Source organism: Quercus robur, chromosome 8 (genome assembly GCF_932294415.1).
Source record: "Quercus robur chromosome 8, dhQueRobu3.1, whole genome shotgun sequence".
Lineage (NCBI taxonomy): Eukaryota > Viridiplantae > Streptophyta > Magnoliopsida > Fagales > Fagaceae > Quercus > Quercus robur.
This window is the reverse complement of record NC_065541.1, coordinates 24,979,085-25,005,402: the sequence shown is the minus strand read 5'-3', so window position 1 is coordinate 25,005,402 and position 26,318 is coordinate 24,979,085. Positions and strand designations below refer to the sequence as shown.

The following is a 26,318-nucleotide window of genomic DNA, read 5'->3' as shown; positions in this document are numbered from 1 at the left end:
ATTGACATTGCTGTTAAATTTAACTGAAAACCTAGCAGCATCTGGTAAAAGTGTTTATTATGCATCGTTGAGGACATTGTAATTGCACAGAAAAAGTACAATTAACTCTAAATTTCATTTTAAAGTATAAAAAAAAGTACACAGCTAACAAATTAATCTATGCATGTCTTTTTCTGATTCATCATATTGGCAACCTAGAGTTCACTAGATCTTGTTTTTGAGTAATTATCGTTTACTAGAGGGGAATGAAACATCGGATGAAGCCAAGAGCCCAACACCCTTCTTAAATTTTTGCTTTTGCTATTTTGATTCATAATAAATATGCATTATTTTTATTTGCAATTCCAAATCAAGTTTCTCCTGTTAGGAGGAACTCCGAAGAAGATGAATTGTGTGTTCCAAGCCACTTTCTCAATGGCGTAAACTCCTTGAAAGCACACAACGTGCATTATATATTTGTATGTTATATCCCGATAGTACATTAATCATTATGTAGTCATGGAATAAATGAGGTTTTCATACATTGTTAGTGTAATTTTACTTTCTGGATTCCTGATCTGAGATGCTTACTATTGTTGTTATATGGTTTTAAAGCTATTAAGCTAGGATAGTTAAATTATACCTCGTCAACAGAATGTCAAATTGAGGAAATTTACTAGCATTACATTCAGATACAGTAGCTGCTACGTTTTTACTTGCAGACCATGGGGAGATTCACTACATAAAAAGCTCCAAACCAAACCCTTTTGAAGTCCCGGGGCTTTAAAGTTGTATAGCCAATTTAAAGCCTTGAAAAGCAAATATTCTACATGCTTGTTTCTAGTGAACTCGATCACAATTATCAATCCCAGTTCCTGCAGGTGATGATAATTCCCTCTTTTCAATCAAAGTGAAGATCATGTTTGAGCACCAGAAGTAGTAGTGCTCGCATCACCATGCAATCCTTTTTGGTGCTCAACAACCCTTGAGACTGCAGTTATATTCTGACCTATCTTCCTCAACAAGTTACGACTCTTGGCCGGTTGAAAGTGATGCAATGGAGTTGAGTTTGTATCAAGAATGTGCAAAATCACCACCATAGCCACTGAAGAAACAAACATTGGTATTGGACCAATATCCACAGCAGTAATGTGGTTGCAAAGTAAATTGCCCGTAACCCAACTGACCAGAAAGCACTTCCCCGTATCAGTGCCATCTGCACATACTCCACTGGGACATCACTATTTGGCATACTGATAAGGAAATTTGCATGGACGAAGCTCCTTATACATTGGAGAAAAGAAGCATAAGATATTAAGAAGCAAAACAGAAGGCTAACATATTTGACAGAAATGATGGATGGATCTGTGTCACCATATACGAAAATACTCTTGAAGAAATCATTTGAAGTGCTTCCAACCCAGGCCCCAATAAGAGAGCTTAAAGCCAGGGAGGTTGAAGCAAAGAAAGTTGCAGCTGATATGGTGCTGGAGATCACACTTAGACATGGACCTCTTTCCTTAGCTTCAACCTGCAGCAAGTACCCACTAAAGTTATTGTGGTGGAAAAAGGTAAATCATGTTGAGTTGAGGAATGCTATTTTCTAGTGAAGAGAGGTACCTGCAGCATTTTCTCAACCCAAGCTTTTCTGTAGTGGTTCTCATAGCCAATGGCTGTGGTCTCAGGAAATCTTAAGCATCTATAGAGAAGGAAAAGATGGTAAACAAACATGATCAATAATCCACTTGGGACCAAGATTACATCTAAGTATCCCTTCTTCCAAACCATTCTTTCTCTCTCTCGCTAGTATCCTTATGGTGGAATAGATGATAAATAATTACTAGTCTCTAATCATGATTCATAAGACAATATTCTGGAAAAGAATGTGAGCTCCAATTAATGGTCCATAGTGATAGTGGATATGGTGGTGTAGATAATGATGACCAAGAAATGACAACATGCAAAATACTGCTCTCCCAATTCACATGCGACTAGCTGGTGAACATGTTTCTAATTTAGGAAATCAGACTCACCATGTGGAGTACAGAAAAGAACACTGAGGTTGTGTATTCAGTACACGGGACATTCTTGTCGACTTTTTAATTTGATCATTTTTAATTTTTTTTATAGAAATAGAAGTAATTGGATATGGATATTGCATTAATCCAATACGTAGGAATGTCTCTGTATGATTTAGAGAATAAGAATACTGTTCTCTTAAAAAAAAAAAAACCAAAAAGATGTGAATTGTTGATATAACTTCAAATGACTCGAGGTCCTGAGGATCATGAGATGGAAATCATTAGTTGGAATCTCTCTTTTCTACTTCCTCCATTTGGCCAAAATTTATTTAAAAAAAAAAAAATAGTTGATATGATATTATTGAATGAGTTCAAATTCATTAGATTAAATTGGAAAAAATAAATAGTTGATATAGCATTATTAAGTGAATCAAAGGCTCAAAGCCTATTGGAATATACTGGTCACAAACCCCGTACGAGAATATATAATTATTTTATAATGTGATATAATATATATTTATTTTATGAAATATTAAGTGTGGGTGCTCGAGGACCAAGAATGAAGTTGAAGGGTTGTAGCATTGGTGTAGGAATGCCCTGGGCCATGGGTCCGAGGAAGAAAGCTGCCTAAGGAAGGGAACAGATAAGTCAAAATACTGTTCTAAGTAGGAGCTGGAGCCTGAAGAGAAAGGAAGTCAGTGGACATCAGGGAAGCTTTTAGCCTGGTGTAGCCTGTTGCATCCGCATTAAATGGTGGGCAACAGCTTTATCGGCCGCATTGATGAGGAAGTGACCTGAACAATGTAAGTCACAGCTAAGCAAGTTCCTTCCACCATCTTCTTTAGATGTAAAAAGTAACAAGTGTTATAAAAGGATGGGGTTAGGTAAGAATGGAGGGTGAAGATGTGATAGGAGAGGAAGTATATAAGAAAAAGAGGAGAGCACTAAAAAAAGGGATTGAGACAAAAAAGAAGAAAAAGAAAGTAGAGTATTGAGAGAAGAAAGTGAATAGTATAACTCTTGTGTAATAGCCTCCTCAGGTAAGCTTGTGGGCAACTGAATGCTCATCTATTTCTTAATATTATAACCTTTTTCTTCCTTGCATTTATCCTCGGGCAGGGCTTTCTATTGTTGTTCATTCCTTCCTCTTACAAATTTTATTGATTTGGGCCAAGGTTGAACTGCACAATCCACTACTCTAAGTGGGATTGGGCCACTCAAATTTTCTAGTCCTTACATTTGGTGCCGTTTGTGGGAACAAGTTGTGGAGGATCTGTCCTGAGTACTTATGGCTAACAAAGGCCAAGATAGGGAGGAGTCAGTTGACTCCTGGAGGGAAAACCAGTTTGTTAACTTGGAGTGCAGGAGAGATAGGCAGCATACCCTAAGCGTTGTGGTAGTCTTACCCCACTGAGCCTACCGAGCGGAGTCACTCAAATACTAGGAGCCACGCCTCACATGATTAGGAAACGCGAAAGTTGCAACAAGAGATAGACCGCTTGCGCAACAAACTGAGGCACAGGGAGTGTGAAAAGAGAAGCCCCTCTCCCCTACTAAGTGGTGATTCTAGAGGAAGAAGGGATCATTCATACCACCACAGGTTTAGAACCCTGTCCGGCAAGTCCTATTCAGCCTCTACGCATAGAGACAGGTGGGAGAGGAGCAGTCATGACTGTGAGAAGAGGCCTTCCCACCACGGCTGGGGGAATGATGCAATGAGTAAGGCCCTACAACAGATTTCCAAATCACCCTTCGTTAGATGAATTAACAAGGCTAGACTTCCTTGGCAATTTTCTCAACCGAAATTTGCCATCCACAATGAGAGGACCGACCCTGTGGAGCATGTTAGCCACTTTAATCAAAAGATGGCGAATCATGCCAACAATGAGGCCTTAATGTGCAAAGTGTTCCCCTTCAGTCTTAGGCCTATGGCTATGCGTTGGTTTAACGCCTTAGGGGAGGGGACAATATGATCTTTCGAGGAGCTGACTAGGGTCTTTAGGGCTAGATTTATAACATGCAGTAGGGTCCCCAAATCATTAGAATTGTTGCTATCTATGTCAATGAGAGAGGGGGAGACCCTCGACTTACTCGAACAGATACTGGGAAACATACAACAAAGTTGATGGAGACTTTAAGGATGTAGCCATGAGGACTTTTAAGGTTGGGCTCCCCACCGAGCATGAGTTGAGGAAGTCGTTGACGATGAAATCCACTTCAAACATGTGTCAACTCATGGATCACATAGATAAGTATAAGCGGGTGGAAGATGACCAAGTGCAAGGAAAAGGGAAGACTAAGATGTTCCCGGAGAGGATGGATTCTTAGGGAGGTGGATACCAGGGCAATCGTCCCCAAAGGGAGTTTCCTAATCAAATGTCGCCCTTAGGAACTCAATTGGTTAACTCATTGTTTAAAGAACTGGTATATCACATACTGGAGAAAATTAAGAATGAGCCTTATTTTAAATGGCCCAATAAGATGGGCGGGGACCCGTCCAAAAGAAACCAAAACCTCTACTGCCATTACCACCAAGACTGAGGGCATACTACAGAGGATTGCAGAACCTTGCGAGATCACCTGAACCAATTGGCTAGGGCAAGAAGGCTCAACCAATTTCTACATCAACCTACAAGGCAATTCGGCCACATGGGAGCTAAATTTCATAAAGGGCACTATCAATGTAATTCTTGCCAGGCTAGGGAATGATGAAACTTTGGGCACTAGGATTATGTCAGTAGGTGGGGGTTGTGATATGGAGGCTGATAATCAGACTCCCAAAAGAGCACGGGTGATGGTCACCTCTACCCTGAGTTTTTCTGAGGAGGATAAGTAGGGAACCCTCCAACCACATAATGACGCCCTAGTGGTTACTGTTAGGATTGGGGGCTATGATGTGAAGAGAGTACTGGTTGACCAAGGAAGTGGAGCAGAGGTCATGTACCCAGATTTGTACATGGGGCTAAACTTGAGGCTCGAGGACCTGGATAAGTATGATTCACCGCTGATGTGTTTTGATGGCAAAATGGTGGTCCCCCGAGGAATGTTAAGACTGCTCGTACAGGTTATTAATATGGAGGTCTAAGTTAATTTCATAGTAGCAGAGGCGTTCTCCCCATACACAGCTATCCTGGCTAGACCTTGGCTCCATGCCGTTGGCACAGTGCCCTCAACATTACATTTGAAGGTCAAGTACCCTACTCGAGGGAGAGTGGGAGAGTTAGTAGGTGATTAGGCCATGGCTAGGCAGTGCCTGGTTTTAGCAATAACGCAATGGTCTTCATTTCTTGCTGCGACGATTGAAAATCCAATCCCATAGTAACTAAAGGGGCCTGCAGGGGGGCAGCAGATTGAGACATCAGTTGAATCATCTGAGGAATTGGAGAAGGTGATAATAGGGCTGGATCGGGAGCAGTATTTCCAAGTGGGCTCACAGTTGCCGCCCATAGAAAAGGCAGAGTTGGTGAAGTTCCTAAAGGCAAACATTGATGTTTTTTCATGGAATGTGTACGACGTTCCAGGAATTGATCCCGAGTTGGTATGTCACCAGTTGAACGTAAATCTCGAGGCTGTGTTGCATAAGAAACCTCCTCGGCGGTCATCCAAAGATCACGCTGAGGCAGTTAGAATAGAGGTGAACAAGTTGAAGCAGGCTAGAGTTATTAAAGAGATCTTCTACTCCGAGTGGCTGGCCAGTACCATAGTGGTTAAAAAGAAAAATGGGAAGTGGCAAATGTGCGTGGATTTTACTGACTTGAACAAAGTCTGCTCAAAAGACCCCTTCCCCATTCCTAGAATTGACCATCTGGTGGACGCACGGTGGGGCATCCTCGGATGAGTTTCTTGGATGCTTTCCAGGGTTACCATCAGATACCTCTGTCATTGTCTGACTACGAGGAGACAATCTTTCGTGCCCCCAATGGGAACTATCATTATCGTGTAATGCCCTTTGGCCTCAAAAACGCAAGATTCACTTATCAAAGAATGGTAATGCAAATAGAGGAGCATGAAAGCATACATTGATGACATGGTAGTTAAGAGCAAGCAGATAAAGGAGCATTTGGCCGATTTAGGGGAGACTTTCTCAGTTTTAAGAGAGCATAAACTACGCCCGAATGCATCTAAGTGTTCTTTTGGGGTCAGCTCGAGCAAATTTTTGGGTTACATGATTACTCACTGGGGAATTGAAGTCAACCCAGAATAGATCAAGGCTATTAACAGTTTGCATCGTCCTTGGAATCCCAAGGAGGTGCAGAGGTTGACTGGGATGGTAGCATCCTTAAACAGGTTCATCTCTCGATTTGCGGATAGGTGTAGTCCTTTTTTCTAGCTACTTCATAAATGGAAGGATTTTCAATGGACCAAGGAGTGTGTAATGGCTTTTGAGGACCTAAAACAGTACTTGTCCAACCCACCGATACTTTCTCGACCCGACAAAGAGGAAGTGTTGTATGCATACCTAGCAGTCACCAACTACGCTGTTAGCTTTGTCCTAGTCAAGAATAAGGACGAAATTCAGAGGCCCATCTAATATGTTAGCAAATCCCTGCAGGAGGTTGAAATGCGTTATCTTCCTTTGAAAAAGGCAGTGTTGGCCATAATGCATGCCACTAGGAAACTACCTCATTACTTTCAAGCCCATATCGTTGTGGTGCTTACTCAGCTCCCATTGCAAGTCTTATTAAGGAAATTTGATTACACTGGCAGGATTGCTAAATGGGGAACTAAGCTGAGAGCCTATGATGTTAGGTACATGCCTTGGATTGCCGTAAAAGGACAGGTCTTAGCAGACTTTGTAGCAGAGTTCACCAAAGGTGTCCCCGAGGAGGAGAAGGTTGTGATGGGAGTATTGGTCACGTTGGCCGTTGTTGTCCCCTCGTGCAAAGTTTATACGGATGGAGCTTCCAACCGAAAAGAGGGCAGGAGTAGGGATTGTGTTGGTCACCCCCGAGAAGCTGATAATGGAGAAATTGTTACAATTGGGATTCTCGGCCACCAACAATGAGGCTGAGTACGAGACCTTGCTAGCAAGGGTGGCTATGGTCAAGCTGTTGGGAGTAGAAATGGTTGAGCTATACTTGGATTCTAGGCTGATCGTGGGCCAAGTCAATGGTGACTTTGAAGCTTGGGATGAAAGGATGCAGAAGTACCTTGTTAAAGTGCAGAGTGCCCGAGCTTAGTTTAAGAATTTTATTGTGAAGCAAATCCCGAGGGGACAAAACTCTCATGCAAATTCTCTAGCAATGTTGGCCACTTCACTAGAATCAAGTCTTCCTCGGATTGTTGTTATTGAAGAGATGGATAGCTCAAGTCTTACAGGGGCACCTTTGATAGGGGTGTGCAGCATCCATGTGGGGCTGAGCTGGATGGACCCCATAGTAACCTTTTTGAAATAGGGATTGTTGCCTAAAGACAAGTGTGAGGCAGAGAAGGTGCGCAGAAGTGCCCTTCGCTACTAGTTATCTAAGGTACAGAAGTTGTACAAGCGCTCTTACTTAGGGCCATATTTGCTTTGCGTGCATCCAGAAGCGGTGGAACCCTTATTGGAAGAGTTGCATGAGGGTATTTGTGGGAGTCATACAGGAGGAAGGTCTTTAGTGCATAAGGCCCTCACCTAGGGATACTGGTGGCCTAGCATGCGAAAAACCTCTTAGGATTATGTGAAAAAGTGTGACCAATGTTAGAGGTACGCCCCAAATATTCATCAGCCAGGGGGAATACTAAATCCTTTGTCTAGCCCCTGACCATTCGCTCAGTGGGGCTTGGATATAATGGGACCTTTTCCCCGAGCATAGGGAACCGAAGATGGCTCCTCATCGGCACGAATTACTTTACCAAGTTGGTGGAAGCTGAGCCCCTTGCCAACATCAGGGATGTGGATGCTAAGAGGTTCATCTGGAGGAACATTGTCACTAGGTTTAGAGTTCCTCACACACTGATCTCAGATAACGGTCTTTAATTTGACAACAAAGCCTTTTGGAGATATTGCGGGGAGTTAGGGATTAGGAACGGGTATTCTACACCTACTTATCCTCATGGAAATGGGTAAGTTGAGGCCACCAATAAAGTTATAGTGTCAGAACTGAAGAAAATGTTGGATGACGCTAAGGGAAAATGGGAGGATGAACTACCCCATGTGTTATGGTCCTATTGTACTACACCTCGAACATTAACGGGGGAGACCCCTTTTCAATGACCTTTAGAGGAAATAATCCCCCTTGAATCTAGATTCCCAACTCTGAGAACAGATCAATTCAATGTTGAAGAGAACAACCATCTACTCCTTGATAGCCTGGATATGGCCAAGGAAAGAAGAGAGGTAGCAATGGTAAAGATGGTGTATTATCAACATAAGCTTAAGCAAGGGTATGATAAGGGGGTGAATTCTAGGTCATTAGCTCCAGGAGATCTAGTCTTGAGAAAAGTGGTGGGGACAGCAAAGAACCCTGCCTAGGGAAAATTAGGCCCTAACTGGAAAGGGCCATATAGAATCACTTCCATTGCTGGCATTGGAGCCTACCATCTGGAAGATTTGGATGAAAATGTAATTCCTCGCCCTTGGAATGTAAACAATCTACGGCGTTATTATTATCAATCAATTCTGTTGCCATTCATATCTTGCTTGTTATATCTTGTTATGGATGCGTCTATAGAGATAATTGGTCTGTTAAATATTCTAAGTGTTAAATAGAACCTAGGTATTGTCTAGCTCCTTGGGTTGAATGGAGTTCGGGTCTGACATAGCTCCTAGGGTCACAAGTGGGGAACTAGGTGGACCGTGAGAAAGGTTGCTTAAAGGGACGGGGAAGTAAACACCATGGGGACTTCCTCGGGTTTCTGGAGTAGTGCCAGCAAGTTCACTTTGAAAGTTCCAAGTCCAATTTCAAGTAAGTTTCAAGAGATAATTTGCTTAAAATCCATAAGTTAGTTTACTCTTTAGGTTATGATAGCATTGTAAATTGCCCTGGTGTGATCATTATGAATGAAGTAAGCTGACATGATATGTAAAATAACTAACGCAAAGTAAATAGTAAAGAAATGTACAAGTATTAAAATAAATGAAAAAGGTTAAACATCAAACTTTTTCATTAAAAATAACAGAGTTGAGGTACAAAAACAAGGAAATGGGGGGCACTAGCTATATAGCCCATTACAAAAATTGCCTAAGTCTTTCCTAGTCTAAGATTAAGCTAAACTGTTGGCTCCTTTTCCTTGGTCCCTTTCTTCTCCGGCCCTTTGTCCTTTTCCATTCTCTTCAACTGCTCCACCTCAGTCGCTTCCTCTTCAGCCTCCATATCTGTCACATCCACTAGAGTTGGAAGTTCTTTTTTCTTCTCTTTGCCTTTGGACGAAGTGGAAGAGGGAGCGTCACCAGGCTGAGCCGAGGAAGAAAGGGGAGTAGAATTGGGATCTGTTGGAGGTTGAGGGAGTGTAGGGGACAAATGCAGAGCCGGAGGGTAGTACACCTTATCAGGAGCCCGAAGCTCTAATTCAGTGCTCACCCTCAAAGCGTTCATGGCTTGGCCCCACACCTTTAAGCAGAAGGCTTGAGTAACATCTCTGAGTTGGGCAATAAGGCACTCTACCGTTTTGGTCATGCCTACATCATATGCAGCTTGCTCAGCCTTAGCTTTCTCAGCCACCTTGGTCTCTAGCTGCTTTTTTAGTTGTTTCAGCTCCACAACTATAAGGGCCATTTTATTTTCGGCCTTCTTTTGGCCCTCTAAGGCATTTGCTACCTATTTTTCGTAGCCCTTAAAGGCAAACTCTGCATTCCTGTGGGCCTTTTCCACCTCAGCCAACTGGGCAAGAGTCTCCCTAAGTTTCTTGTCCGCATCTAAGTGGGCCCTCTTGACAACCTCCAGTTTGTTCTTGGCATCCCTAGCTACATCCAGGGAATGGTCCACCCATTCCTCAGTTATGAAGGCAGCTTGGACGACCTACACAAAAAAAAAAAAAAAAAAAAAAAAAAAAAAAAAAAATGCACAAGTGCCATATGGTGTACATAAAGTTTTAATGTAGAGCAATCAAATGGGACCAGTCTTGTACCTTAGCCAAATCTTGCTTCAAAGCAAGGAAGACTTCGCGCTTCCTAAAGGATTTCAACTCTACCATATCTTCTGGCAGACACAGTGCCTTCTCCAGGCCTGAGCTACCATTTTTTGGGTCCCTCAGGTTGGCATCATCCAGCACTGGATTGCTTGAGCTTAGGGTAAAAATGGCCCCCCAGATGGAGGCCTTCTTTGGTTGGTCTCCTCCAATCTCTTTGGAAGTCCCAGAGGAAGTGGACTTCTTTGATTGCCTCTTTCCGGTCCGAGCTTCCTTAGCTGGGGGCTGATGGGAGGACTATGTTATCTCCCCTTCCTCAGTACCCTCGGCGTCTTTGCCTCCCTGGGCCCTTTTTCTTTTCTTGTCCCCGGCATCAGTAGGAGACGTATGTGTAGTTGCTGGGGTGGGTGGATGAGGTACCATTGCCACAACTAGGGAAGAGCCCCCTGCGTGGGTTGTGAGCAGGGCAAGAAGATCTGGTGACTTTTCCTCAAAGCCCATGTCTACCGATGTAGGAGGTTGTGATGTGCTCGGAGTCTCTGGGGGGTAAAAAATTTCAAAATATTTGTCTATCACTTCTTGAACAGACTCGAACGAAGACTCCCCAGACTTGTCATCTGATGGGATGGGTGGTTCTTGTGAATAGATGAGTCTAGCAGCTAGGGGGGCTAGGAGCTGAGCGTTGTGGGTCCCCTCAGGAGAAGGCTCTGTTAGGAAAAAACCTGGTATTGCTACGTTAATTAGAGCCAAGTGAGGGTCCTTGGCTCTAATAACATTCTTTGGACTTTGGACGCGTTTGGTGGACGGTGTGTACCCAAGGATGACGTGGGCTGCCCTAAGCTATCCGTCCTTATGCAAAAATATTTCTAACCTAAGGATCTTGTTTAGGTCTTTGAAGTTCACCAAATGCTTAGCTGGGGCGATATGGTATTCGTCTGTAAGAATAAATAAGAAAAGTTGTTAGTGAACTGGATAAATGAAGAGCTTTCATGTGAATGAAGTTAACTAAAAATCCTAAATATCACTCCGGTCCTCGGGAACCCTACCTGGTTCCCCTTCCTGGGTAGGGCAATGTATTCTATCATGCCAGCCTCCCAAGACAAGAAGAAAATCCCTATCCATGCCTTTGCTTGAGTCAGGCAGGTAGGAGACTAGCCTAATGGCGGGAACCCTACACTTCATGTAATATTTGGTTTTTTCCCGTTTCAGGCAGTTGTACACCCAGTTTACATCGTGCCAGGTAAGGTTAGCCCCCCATTCTACAGTTTTTTGCATCTTGATAACGCCTTAAAATGTATACTTGTTATATATTTATATGGGCGTTATCTCCTTATTATTATGCTTAATTTGTATAATTAAGCCATGATTTGCATTAGTCCCTATTATTTATCTTTACATAATTTCTTGAATAAAATGCTATTCATTGTGTGTAATTTTCTACTTTCAGGAAATTATGTGAGAAAGATTAGTTTACAAGAATTTGTGAGAGAATGGAGGCCAAACTAGAATTAAAGTGAAGCTAAAGGACCATGCTTAAATGTCTAAGGAGGTGCAGCTGGAGTGCTTGGATCGTCTACCATGATTGGAAGCTTCAAATAAGGAAATAAATCAAAGAGGCAGAATCTGAAAAGGAAAAATCTGATTTGAGAACTGATCAGTATTTTGGGCGTATCTCTCTCCTTAAAAATCCAATTGACACAAGGCCAGATGGGTTGGAACCATGACTTAAATATCTACAACTTTCCAGTTGTGAGTTTTTCAAAATTTTTGAAGGCCGAAATTAATTCACAAGTTACCACTATAAACCTGGACGGAAATTAAAATAGTAAATGTTTTATTTTCTTTGGACACTTAGACATTAGGGTTTAGAAGGGAGGCTATGGAGAACGAATTTTGGAGAGAAAAACTTGTATTTTCCTTTCTCTAATGGCAGTGTAAACTCTTTGCTAGGGCTAGGGGTTATGTTTCTTCTATACGGTATGAATATTTAATGTGATTCTTTCTAGGATTTTATCAACGACATATTTGATTGTTCAATTAGATTTCTTTTGATGTATTAGTTCTTCCATGCTTTCAATAAGTTCAATCATGTTTTTCTTATTGTTTAGATGAATTTCTAATAGTTTCAAATAGAAATCAGGTTTTAAAGTGAATGGGTTTTTCTGAAAACTTTTCTAACCGCATTATTAATCGAGGTTATCATACATTCTTGAATTATCTCAGTTCAACCGAATCATAGGTTTTTAATTGTATAAGAACAATCAATTATGAAATAGATATTTTCTTAGATCACAAAGAATTTCATATCGATACAGGGAAACACCCCGATGCCCTAGTATTTACATTATTGATTTAAATTAGTTTTTATTATTATTGTTGTTAACAATCACCAAGAAAAAATATTTTTCTTCTTTACCCAAATTTTTGTTTAATTATATTGTCTTTGAATCTATCCTGCTCGTGGTTCGACCTCGGTACTCCGAGAATTATATTGCTACGATCTCCTGCACTTGGGAGTGAGCAAGCACATCTACGCACCCGGGGATCCTAAAGATGTTAAGGGAACACTGGGTTGGGGTTAACCTATAGCTTATGAGATAATCTCGAGTTACCCTTCCCATAGGAAGTTCCATCCCACCTTCAATGAAGGCGATCATAGGAATGACCACGGACTCAGAAGGTCTATTTAAGACCAACCACTCACCCTCCTTACAGTGTTGGATTTCAGCGCTGTTGGGGATCCTATACTGTACCCTAAAGACTGCCCTAGCCTTGGCAGTGTCCACCAACTTAGAGTATCTACCCATGGAGTTTTGTGGTATGAAGTGTTAAACTTATTAAGAAGAATAGATAGGGAAACCAACACACCTATGAGTAAATGCGAAAAGTTCTCCTCAGGAGCTTTTTTTCTCTTCAACTTAGATCGCCAGAATTTTCAAAATGAGCCTCAGCCAGCTCTAAGTCCTTTTATAGGAGTGAAAAGATGAGCGGTAAAATTCCTGCCCATAAATGAGGGGAAAAGAGGACCGTAGGATATTGATCGAGCCGTAGAACGTGGGGAGACAAACAGCTGCTTGATGCCATAAATGTGAGATCTTGGATTCCGAAGCACCAAGAGCGTGCAAAAGACAGATGAAGGGACGTTGATACGTGGGAATGCATATGGCACATACGTGTTTTACCTTTGAGACTAAAACTTCGCTTTTGTCTCATAAACAAATAGCGAAAGTTTTAGGGGGCTATTATGGGTGCTTAAGGATCGAGGATGAAGTTGCAGGGTTGCAGTGTTGGTGTAGGAATGCCTCGGGCCATGGGTCCAAGGAAGAAAACCGCCCGAGGAAGGGAACAGATAAGTCAAAATACTTTATAGTGTTCTAAGTAAGAGCTGGAGCCTGAAGAGAAAGGAAGTCATTGGACATCAGGGAAGCTTTTAGCTTGGTGTAGCCTATTGCATCTGCATTAAATGGTGGGCAACAGCTTAATCAGCGACATTGATGAGGAAGTGACTTGAACAGTGTAAGCCACAGCTAAGCAAGTTCCTTCCACCATCTTCTTCAAATGTAAAAAGTAACAAGTGTCATAAAAGGATGGGGTTAGGTAAGAATGGAGGGTAAAGATGTGATAGGAGAGGAAGTATATAAGAAAAAGAAGGGAGCACTGAAAAAGGGGATCGAGACAAGCTTGTGGGCAACTGAATGCTCATCTATTTCTTAATATAACCTTTTTCTTCCTTGCATTTATCCTCGAGCAGGGCCCTCTGTTGTTGTTCGTTCCTTTCTCTTACAAATTTTATTGATTTGGGCCAAGGTTGAAGTGCACAATCCACTACTCTAAGTGAGCTTGGGCCATTCAAATTTTCTGGTTCTTACTTTAAGAATAGTCGTATGTGTACTTTTTTTAATATTTCATTTTAGATGTATTAAATTATTAATTTAAATACGCTTTTTTCTATATCTTGAATTTTAGAAAAACCAACCAATGACATTTTTTTTTTTTTTGCTAAAATAAATTATATCATAATGCTTTTGTATGTGTTGATATCTTAACTTAGTAGTTTAGGGCACTAAGCAAGGTAACGATACAACTAATTTATGCTATGGGTTTGTATTGATCCACAATTGGAAATTTGGACAATAACACATAAATCATTCAAAATGAAGTATTCTTTATTTATTTTGATATGATGTTACATGGATATTGCTATGGAATGTTTACACTCTCTCTCTCTCTCTCTCTCTTTGCATATTACGTGTTGTTCTTCTCTTTTATATGAGCCATCTCATTCTTTTTTGTATTTTGTCCTTGTCCACCTAGATAACTTTTGGTTTTATCAGGCTCTCCTTTTCTGGTTCTTCATCATAAATGCAGACTTCTGGGACCTCTTATTATTCAGACATCCACCTAGATAACTTTTGGTCTTATCGAGCTCTCCTTTTCTGGTTCTTCATCATGAATGGAGACTTCTGGTGACTTTTTTATTGTTCAGGCTTGTCCTTTTGCATTAAATATGATGGTGCCAGGCAGGTGACCTTAATTGATGCAAAGAATATTGTGGAATCATTAGGAAATTTTAGGAAGCTACCTTGAAAAAGTAAAAAGCGCACCTTCTCTGGGACTTACCTCGGTAGCTTGGACATTCCTTGGACATGGTCTCGGCATTGGGCCTGGAAGGTCATTGGTTTTGACCAATGATCCGAGGATCTTCGTTTATTATTAGAATGGGCTAGTCAATTTTGGATTTATTTCCTCTGTTTGGGCCAATGCTTAAAATAGGCCCAATGTTTATCCCATTATAATGAGGCCCAATATTCACCCTACTGTAGCTTTCTTTGTCAACTAATGAAATTTTTGTGTTCACTATAAAAAAGAAAAAGAAAAACATTATATATACACACACACACACTTTTGTTTTCATTTAAAATTTTCATCTACTCCTATTATAAGCCAATTTGCTACCGGTAGTATATGATAAGGATTAAGTTTTTCTAATTATGATAGTTGGAAAAGAAAGAGAAAATTAGAGTTTTGTCTCCATTCAATAAATTTCAACTTGCATACATTGTTTTTAATCTCAAACCACTATATTATCATTTAATATTATACATTTATCTCTTTTGAAGTATACAAAGGTATGATCATTATCTTTTTCTCTGAATAAATTACTTATCTCAATACATTTGTATATATGTACCAAATCAAAATACACCCATATCAAATACTTTGCAAACAAAACACCAAAATTTTCATTGAACAACTTTTGCTATTTGCATTGTGGTGGGACCTAATACAAATAGCAAAAGATATTTGGTGAAAAATTATGTGATTTTTTTTGTGCCTCTAGCACAGCTCAAACACAAAAAATATCATATCAACAGTTGTTGCTCAATAATGATTAACTAGACTAATTAGAAAAACAACTTGTTGATAGCTTATTGACCCCACCACAAATTTGTCCATTGAAAAAGATTATCAAATAAAAAATCTTAGCAAAATCTTATAATTAAGTTTCTATACATGTCATTATATATATATATATATATTTTAAAAACCAATAATAAAAATCCAATTGCAAGAGCTAAAATATGTCACTTGTCCGCTTATTTCATTTGACTAATTTTTTTTTTCTTTGTCTAAATAAGTGTCACTATAGAGTACTTTTAAAACGACCATTGAGAGTACTTTCTACACAAAACTACAAATTTGTTCACCCAAAAGGGTTAAAAAAAAAATAGTAAAACCTCATAGTTCAACATCTAAATAGATCACTAAAAATTAGAAAATAAAAACGCAAATTCTCACTTCCAAAACAACTTATTATAAATCCATACTCAAATCAAACAAAAGTGAGAAAGAGAAAGAACTTGTGATTGAAAATTGAAACTTCAAAAACCTAAATGCATAAGCTTGCAAATAAAAAAAAATGATATGACAATTAAATCAACAATAACATAAAGAACCATTAGTGGGAAGGAAAATAGTGGTAAAAACAATATAGAAATTCACCAATTGAGAAATAAAATCAAAGAAATAGAGAGACTAGTGACTTTTTTTTTCTGGGAAATTACATTTTACCACTCTAAACTATACTCTATATTACACTTTGCACCATAAATTTTTTGAATGCACGTTTTACACCCTAAACTATGACACTTGTTACACTTTGCATCCCTACGTTAAGTTTTCTGTTTACTTGAATGAAAATTCAAAATTTAGGGTGCAAAGTGTAATCAGGAGTCTAGTTTAGGGTGACAAAGTGTAATTTATCTTTTGTTTTTAAAGCATTGAGAAGAGGGGCAAATAGGTCTTTCATGTGGTACCATATTTTTCCATCCAAGTTAACAAAAAACTTAACGTCATGGTGCAAAGTATAACAAGGGTGCAAAACGTGGATGGAGCATGGAAAACATGCATTCGAAAAATTCAAAGTGTAAAGTGTAATTAATGGTATAGTTTAGGGTGGTAAAATGCAATTTTCTCCTTCTTCTTCTTCTTCTTCTTCTTCTTCTTTTTTTTTTTTTTTTTTGTTTTGTTTTGTTTTTGTGTGTGTGTGTGTGGATGGAGCATGGAAAGAATGGGGAAAAGGGGTCGGAAAATAGGATAGAAAATGAATGGTTGAAGGAGATGAAAGGTTGAACAAAATGAAACAATAGAATTTAAGAAGAGATAAAGGAAAAAAAAATGAATAATATTAATTAAACTTTTGAAAGAAAATGATTTACTAGCATTTATGTGAAGTCTCAATTGTATGCTAACTTCGTCAAATATATGCATTCCCAAAGCCCAACATTATGAAGTGTTGGGTTCTTTCTCTACATAAACCTTCCCATAGGTAAATGAAAGAAGAAAGGAGGGAAAATGGGCAACAATTTTTACAAGATTTGGATGAAGTAAACCATTATATTTTTGAAAGTTCAATTTGATAATTTTAAACTAACTAATTTCATATAGATTATTCGCTCTTTTTTATGTAAGTTTTGGCTCTAAGAAGAAGGGGGGGGGGGGGGAATGGGAGATTTTTAGTTTCATGTGGCATGGTCCCAACCAATTGAAGTTCTAAGATAAGTCAAACATATGCATTGCTTCCTTATGAAACGATATAATTTTATAAAAGTTTTGGTCTCTTTATATATTCTAATACTATAATTATGATCATTAGAAGAAGAAGAAAAAGAAGAAAGGACGTATGGAGTGAAAAATAATCAAAATATACTTCACAAACTTTAACTCTTAAAATTAATATTTGGTTAAATATACAATTTAGCCCTAAAATCCTACATTAGTTTTCAATTCAATCCATATTTTGTCAATTTAGACCTTCTATTCCTTACCAGATGGGACTCACTTCTCAAGATAGATGTAACTGTCTTGAAACTTGCACTCGCTGCCATCTGGTTCTCGGCAAGCGATTTCCCTTCACTATCGTTATTGATCAGTTTGTTCCCCGATTTGTAGTTGATTTCTGGACTAATATGGCCCACAATTCTTGGGTATACAGAAGTTAATGGGTTGGGCCTATATATCATGCTCATACAATAGCCCCCCACGATTCCATTCCCTTGCAATAGGGATGGGATTAGGGTTAACCCTTGCTCATCGGTGGACAACTTCCTCGGTGTACTGTTCTTCCTTGGGAAAAGCCAACCGTTAGTCATTAAATGTGATGGACAGGTCCATCTGTATTCCTTACTCATGAAACGGTAGCTGTCACATCAAACAGTCAGGATCCACTGTCGTTTTGTATACCGAGGCACGCTTGTAATGGATAAGTAGGGGAAGTTATTAATTTTTCCCTCCAAAATCATTTAAAGCTTTTTTCCCTATAAATATGCCCTAACCTCCTTTGGCTAGATTCTTTATTTCACTTCTCCATTTTATCCTCATTTGTCTCGTCCTCCCAAGCCTTCCTTTCGAGATCACTCTTCCAAACGAAAAGCACCACTATAAGTCATCTAACCCTTCCTTTATTCCTCATAGTTTTTCTTTTAGTTGCCCCAAAAATGGGTTTTGCATACTTGCTTAGGACTAAGGCCACCATAGTGGCCTTTGGGAGAAGGTTCAATATCCCTCTAGATGTCAATGTCAAGTTCTGTCCTGAGGGGAACATTGAGAATAATAGGCTCCCAAGGGTGGTTTGCTTCCCCCTTATGTTGATTCTTGAGGGTGGGGTTAGATTCCTCGTAGACCTTATATTGCCTAGAACCCTTAGTTTCTATGGACTCAGCCCTAACCAATGTCTCCCTAATTTCTATAGGATAGTTAATAGTGTGATTCGCTTAAACAATCTATACGGTCTAGGGCTTAACCACCATGACATCAACTTTATGTATAGCATTTGTGATGGCCTCAAAATCGGTTATTACCTAAATACTTGCGACCCCACGGTGAGACTAATATCGTGTCTCCTCGACTTCAATAGGAACTCCGTGAGGGAGTTCGTCAAATTGAGAGAGAACTAGCTCGTGGGTGAACTCACGTGTCCGACGTCACCTCGGCAAATCAATCAGCACCATTACTTCTCAAGCGCACATAGTGTAGGGTTGATTGCCTTTGTTCGACCTTTCCCTATCCCTTTCTTGTCTTTGATTTATTAGGTAATTTCCAAGAACTTTAAATCGGACCTCCAAACCGTCTAGGTGTGGGACCTAAACATTGTCCTATGTTTAGAGATCTTCGTGCACTACGACGGGCAGATCAAGGCATCACACCTGATCCTCGATTGCATTCCATCCTACACAAGCTACTAGGATCCCAGACATGCCTTGATAGTCTGTAGGCCCCTGCTGTCGTACATTGACATTCGTTTTCCCGGATTCCTACCGAGGGGTCTTACAATAGGCGAAGCTTGGGAAAGAGGCCCTTGCTTCATAAAAGAGGGCTCTTTAATGCCAACTCGAGACAGTTCGACAAACTCAGTCTTTCAAGGCAAAGTTAAACATATTCCCATTGAGGATTTCTAATGAGCCCTCCACGGGATCTGATGTTCCCCCCACCAAGCACATCCTTAATTCGGTCACTATTGTCATGGTGACACCGTTGGTTAGGGACACTGCTTCGTAGGGACATTGCTTCGTAGACAAGACCAACCGAACAGTCAGTGGTTATTGGGTTCAACGTGGCCTCTACCTCTGCACCCTCTTCCTCAAGATGGAAGAGCATCTTCATGCTGGGGAACATACCTCTCCTCAACGACTCTATGGTTCGGACTTGGAGGAGCATGTTAAGAGGCCAAGTTGCAGACAGTCTTAGTCAAGCGCTACTTTTTCCCAAGGATATGCAACACTACTCGGGTTGCCGAGATGAGGATATTGCCCTTAAACTAAAGTGGCATACCATAGCTAGAAGTACCCTATCATCCTTTGCTGATTTAGTGTGTTCATTGTTGTTGTTTTTTCTTTTCTTTTCTTTTTCTTTTTTCTTTTTTCTTTTTTTGCTTAAGTGTCAGTCCTTGGTTTGAGTTTAACATTTTTTCTTTTTTGTTATCATTCCAAGCTGGCCAAATGACCCACATCCATGAAGGACAGCTCAAAGTTGCTGCAAAGGAAGCGGATAAGGAAAAGGCCCTGAAGCAGGTGTCTGAATCCACCCTTAATGAGAGGGTCCTTGAGCTGGCCTCCATGAAGCAGAGGTCAATAGTTGCCGAGATGGCCCAGGATTCTACCAAACAGAAAGCTGGAGTGATGCAGGGCAAACTAAGGGACTGAGACTAAGCTGGCCCAGGCTGAAAGCGTAGTCTCGGCCCGTGATAAGGAGCTTACCGACCCGAAAGTGGTATGAGCAGATGTTCTACAACATGGGCTTTACCAATGCCGTGAATTCATGCGGCACTGTCATCTTCAAGGCTTGGAGGCACAGCTTTTCCGAAGGCTGGATGGCAATCGTGAATGCTCTGAGCCTCCCTAAGTCTCTCTTTTCAAGGATCCCGCCCAAATACCTCTACCGAACGATCCGCTTGTTCAGGCCCCAACTGATGAGTAGTTTGATAAAGAAGGTGATGAGGAGGGGGAAGAGAGCCCCTGTATGAGGGAGTTGGCCGAGCAAATCAACTCTTATGTGGAGGTGATCAATGTGGACACCTCAACCTCCAACGTTGCTGCCGAGGGCCCGAACAATCCAGAGATTAACTTGGTGCCGACCCCCCCCTCCCCCTAACTTCTGGGAAGCCTCTTCTATCCCCCATGTAGTTACCCATACCTTGTCCCTTGAATGCGTTTAACTAATGATGCTTGATAATAATGACTTTTTAAAAAAAAAAATTGTTAGTGTTTATTCTACTTCTGTGTTAGTTTTATGGATTAAACAACACTTTTTGGCTATTGAATTTTGGAATTGAAAATTTTTTATGTATATCTGCTCGACTAAACTCTTTCTGGATACTTTATGTTCAATTCTGAAAATCATCTCAAGTGTTTATGATCGGTATATATTTCCTTAACCGGACCCTTTAACCCGAGCGATACATTATAATGAATTCTGGATAACATTGTAAAAATTCATTAATAATAACCATGGATGTTTAGTAAATATTCATTATTCATTACCTAATCAAAATATCTCTTAAAAGATAATCTGACATTTAGATTAATTAATCAAGGTTTCCACCTAGTCGGTGACTGGGGTCAGGCTGAGACTAGGCTTCTACCGTTAGAAAAGAAAAATCATTTAAGGTATTCATCTAGTCGGTGGCCGAGGGTAGGCCTCTATCCTTAGAAAAATTCCTTTAAGGTTTCCACCTAGTAGGTGGTTGAGGTCAAGCCGAGGCTAGGCTTCTGTCCTTAAAAAAAAAAATCCTTTAAGGTTTCCACCTAGTTGGCAACAGGTTTTAGACTGAGGCTAGGTTTCTGTCCTTGGAAAAAATCTTGTAAGGTTTACACCTAATCGATGACCGAGTTTAGGCCAAGGCTAGGTTTCTGTCCTTGAATTTTTTTTTTTTTTTAAAGGTTTCCACCTAGTCGGTGACCAAGGTCAGGTAGAGGCTTGGTTTCTATCCTTAGAAAAAATCTTGTAAGGTTTCCACCTAGTTGGTGACTGTGGTTAGACAGAGGCTAGGTTTTTGTCCTCGTGAAAAAAAAGAAAAAAAAATCTTCTTTACAGTTTCCACCTACTCAACAATTGGGGTCAGACCGAGGCTAGGTTTATGTCCATGGAAAAAATCCTTTAAGGTTTCAACCTAGTTGGTGATCGGGGTTAGGTCGAGGCTATGTTTCTGTCCTTAGAAAAAATCTTGTAAGGTTTCCACTTCGTCGGTGACCAGGGTCAGGCCAAAGCTAGGTTACTATCCTAGGGAAAAAAAATCCTTTAAGGTTTCCACTTAGTCAGCAATCGGGGTTAGGCCGAGGCTAAGTATCTGATCTTAGAAAAGTTCTTGTAAGGTTCTACCTAGTCGGTGACTAGGGTCAAGCCGAGGCTAGGTTTCTGTCCTTGGAAAAAATTCTTTAGGGTTTCCACCAAATAGGCGACCAGGATTAGGCCAAGACTAGGTTTCTGTCCTTGGAAAAAATCTTTTAAGGTTTCCACCTAGCCGGTGATGGGTCAAGCCGAGGATATGTCTTTAGAAAAAATCTTTTGAGGTTTCCACCTAGTTAGTGACCGGGGTCAGGCTGAGGCTAGGTTTCTGTCCTTAGAAAAAATCTTGAAAGGTTTCCACCTAGTCGGTGATTGGGGTCAGGCTGAGGCTAGGTTTTTTTCCTTGGGAAAAAAAATCCTTTAAGGTTTCCACTTAGGCGGCGACTGGGGTCAAGCTGAGGTTAGATTTCCATCCTTGAAAAAAATCCTTTAAGGCTTCCACCTAATTAGCAACCGAGGTCAGGCCAAGGCTAGGTTTCTGTCCTTGGAAAAAATCTTTTAAGGTTTCCACCTATTCCACCTAGTCAGTAACCAGGGTTAGGCCGAGGCTAGGTTTCCATCCTTATAAAAATCTTGTAAGGTTTCCACCTAGTTGGTGACCGAGGTCAGGCCGAGGCTAGGTTTCTATCATCCAAAAAAAAAAAAAAATCCTTTAAGGTTTTCACCTAGTCGGTAACCGGGGTCAAATAAGGCTAGGCATCTGTCCTTGGTCCCTTCAAATCATGTAAAGTAATTTAACGAATAACTACCACAGTGCAGGGAAAAAGTAATCAACTTTGTTCTACATTTTTTTTTTACTTAGTTACAACACGAGATATCCATTATAATAGTTACAACCGGTGGTAGTACTTCTTCAGATTTCTCACGTTCCAAAGTCGGGGGAGTGGTCTTTCCTCCATATCCTCTAAGTAATATGCTCTAGCTCCCACCATTGCAGTGACCCAGTATGGGCCTTCCTAGTTCGGAGCTAGCTTTCCAGAACTTAAATTCTTCATACTTCCCACCGCCTTTCGCAGTACTAGATCCCCTGCGACAAACTCTCTCGATCTTACACTTCGGTCGTATCTCTGAGCCAATTTTTGTTGGTAATTTGCCAATTTGTTCAAAGCCATCTCCCGTTGCTCTTCCTTAAGATCCAGCTCCTCAGCCAGACTAACGTCATTTTTCTCTGGGGTGAAGTTTGAGACCCTCATGGTACATAACCCTATTTCCACAGGGATCATTGTCTCGGCTCCATAAGTCATTGAAAAAATGTGTTTCTCCTGTAGACCTCCTACCATTTGGAAAAATGGTAAGCCCACAACACATTTGGAAGCTCCTCGGCCCATCTACCTTTAGCTCCTTCCAGCCTCTTCTTAAGTTCGACAACTATTACTTTATTCGTTGCCTTTGCTTGTCCATTGCTTTGAGGATACACGGGGGTGGAGTATCGATTCTTGATCCCTAGGTCACTGTAGTATTTTCAGAAAGCCTTGCTGTTGAACTGTAACCCGTTGTCCAAAATTAGTGTTTCAGGGACCTCAAACCTAGTAATAATGTTCTTCCACACAAATTTCTTCACGTCCACATCTCAAATATTTGCCAAGGCTTTAGCTTCGATCCATTTAGTAAAGTAATCCATCACAACAATGACAAAAGTGGCCTAAGGAAAAAGGCCTACCATGTTTAATCCCCATTGAGCGAAGGGCCACGGGCAAGAGATTGAGTTCAAGTTTCCCCTTGGTTAATGGATAATCGAGGAATGCTTCTAACACTGATCATACTTCTTTACATACTCGACAACATCCCTGTAGACACTCCATTTTGCACCCATAATTTAATCAAGGAAGATGGCTAAAGTGACCAACCATATACCCAAAATTCACGATTGCATTACATGCATTAATTTGTTCATTGCATATCATAAAAATGATCTAGAGATTCTAACGGTCGCGACAGTATGCCCGATTTCCAAATCGGACTGTCGGATTAAAAGATATCATAAGATCAAGTTTACGTGGTCAGCATGCATTGTATTTAGGTAGAATCAACCACACGTGATTAATTTAAATTAATTCTGATTGGTTAGGCAATTAAAATTAATTAAATAATTTTGTGATTGGTTGTTAGTAAGTGTTAAAAATAGGCTTGCTTGCATAGGAATAAAGAGGAAAATCAAGACTTTTTGGAGTATTTATCTACAAGATAATCATTACTGAAAAGACCTGAATTATCAAAAAAATGGTTTAATTTTTAGAATATGGATTAAGAACGTGTCTAAGTGCAAGTCTCGGCTCAAAAAATCTCAAAAAAGGAGTCCAAAACTCAAACGAGGGATCGGCACCCAAAAGGGCCATTCGACACTTTCAAGTGCTGATTGGCACAAACTCGGGCCCCAGCCTGAGGGCACTTGGATTAAGCTGAAACACATCCTTTTTGATTTTTTAGAGATAAGGACGCGTCCCAATTCGTATTCTGATCATCTAGCTAATTTTTTGAACATCTCAGCCTCTACAAATAGAGGCTCTATCTCAAAATTCAGCTTCATGCTCACTGATTTCCCTTCTTTCAAACTCCTCTTTTCAATTGTTTTCTCTCTTATGTTAAAGATGTTCTAGAGGCTCTAGCCTTAAGAATTTCTTTTTTGTAAGCAAGATATTTTAGGTTTCAAAGATAATTGAATAAATTTCTTTGAACCCTAAAATATTCCCTCAATAAGAAGAGCACATCCATGCAAGAGGTAGTCTTTCTTTTTCCTTATCTGCTTTTTACTTGATGATGCATGAGTAGATGTATTCTTTTAGTTTTAATTTCTAATGTTCATGCCATGTGTTGTTAATATTTTCATTGAAATATGTTCTTAATGTTTTTGTTGTCATGATTTACCCGTTGAGTTTCAAAAATCTGCTCATTAACAAATCTTTTTTAAAACATAAAAAATGATCTGTATCTTCTTTAAATGCAAATATGAATTTTTTTAAACATAAAAACTGATCTGCATCTTCCTTAGATGTAGGTCTGAATTTTTTTAACACAGCAAATTTTGAAATAAAAAAGGAAGTCGTAAGTAGTGATGTTTTGTTTGATGCAAGTAGTGTAGGCTTATTTCATGAGTGTAGTCCTCATCTAAAAAATCTTTTTCTTATTTTACCTAAAAAATAAATTTGATTTTTTTTTCTTTATACAAATCTAGATTTTCTTATTTATAAAACAGATCTGATTTTTTTTACATACAAACCAAAAACCGATTTTTTTACTTTGTTCCAAAACAGACCAAGTTTGTCATGTATGCCATATCATCCATATCATGCATAAAGTGTATATTGGTCATGAGAGTCTAGAAGACCGAACTCTGTTTGGGTGAAATGGGTGCCTAACACCTTCCCATTCCATAACCTAGCCTCCGAATTTAGTTTCTTTTGAATAGGTAGACCTAGGCTTTATCTTTCTTTTTATTTTTTTGGGTAGATTGTAACTAGGACAAAAAGCTTTGTTATTTTCTTATTCAATCAATGATAATGGAACATTTTAGTCATGTAAAGTTGTATTTAATTTTTTCTTATTTTTTGTATAAAAAATAAGTGGCGACTTCACACCACTTACCCAAGAAGAAAGGTGCCCTTCAAAGCACCCCGGAAATCTCTTTTTTGAGAGCACCTTTACCGGTCTCTCACAATCCCTTTGCATTTTCGGCCACCAAAAACCTTGCATCATTGCTCGGTGTGCCAATGATTTGCCCCCAGTATGGCTCCTACAGATTCCTTCATGAAACTCGGCTAAGAGACCGTCCACCTTCTCAGGATGGAGACATAAAAGGTATGGTCCACCAAACAATCATCGGTATTGTCTCCTGTCCCTACACAGCCAGAAACGAGCTGAAATTCTCTATATTTTTTCTGCCTCCTTTGCTTCACTCAGTAGAATGCCGTCGAATAAAAATGCTATAATCGGGACCATCCAACTCGGACTAGGCACCGAGACTACAGACACATTTAGCTGACATTCTATACTCGGCTTCTACAGCGCCTCCACTATAATAATCCACAGAACCTAATTCTCCACGGATGAAGCCAGGGTGGCTAACGAATCTACATGACTATTCTTTCCCCTTGAAATCGATACCTTCTCCTTCTGGAAACCAGCTAATAATGTACCTATCATCTTTAAATACTTGGCCAGCTAAGGATCTCTGGCCTCAAAACTTCCTTCCACCTACCTTACCACCAAGCAAGAATCTAAAAAAATCTCAACCACTTGTGCATTTAGCTTCTTAACTTCCCTAATCCCCACTATAAGTGCCTCATATTTGACTTCATTGTTGGAAGCCCTAAAGCTTAGCCTCAATGAGTGCTCTAACCTTACACCCTCGAGTGACATGAGCTCAATGCCTACTCCAGCCCCTTGGGTATTGGACATCCCATCCATGTATACTTGCTATGGCCTCAACGAAACTTGACAAACCCAATCCACACTACTCATGGTTGAGGTAAACTCTGCCACAAAATCCGCCAATACTTGTCCTTTAATATCATTCTGTGGCTTGTACCTCACATCAAATGACCCGAGCCTTGTTCCCTATTTAGCTATTCTCCTAGCAAAATCAAATCTCCTTAATAGTAACTGCAAGGGATGTTTGGTCAACACATAGAATGTGTGGGCCTAGAAGTAGTGGGGCAACTTCCTCATAATGTGGACTAGGGCTAAAGACAACTTTTCCAATGATAGGTACTATGTTTCAACATCTACCAGGGTCTTGCTAATATAATACACTAGCCATTACACCCCATCCCAAGTTTTCAACAACACGGCGTTTATTGCCTGATCGAAGACTGCTAGGTACATATACAGGTCTTTCCCAAGCTTAGGATCGAACAAGATGGGTGGGCTTCTCAAATAACGCTTCAAATCCTAGAAGGCCTCCTCACATTCATCAGTCCACTAAAACCC

The 26,318-nt window shown here is 40.1% G+C and overlaps 1 protein-coding gene and 1 pseudogene across 1 annotated transcript; one reads left to right on the top strand and one right to left on the bottom strand.

Annotated features, from left to right (window-relative positions):
* Positions 1–549: 549 nt before the first annotated feature.
* Positions 550–1,881, bottom strand: LOC126693947 (uncharacterized). Its single transcript, XM_050389998.1, has 2 exons — positions 1,600–1,881; positions 550–1,510 (listed from the first exon to the last, which is right to left on the bottom strand). Exons 1-2 carry the CDS (start codon positions 1,765–1,767, stop codon positions 1,070–1,072), a joined length of 609 nt encoding a protein of 202 aa, XP_050245955.1. The 5' UTR covers positions 1,768–1,881; the 3' UTR covers positions 550–1,069.
* Positions 1,882–3,715: 1,834 nt separating this feature from the next.
* On the top strand, positions 3,716–7,180 carry LOC126696079 (uncharacterized; annotated as a pseudogene).
* The last annotated feature ends 19,138 nt before the right edge of the window (positions 7,181–26,318 follow it).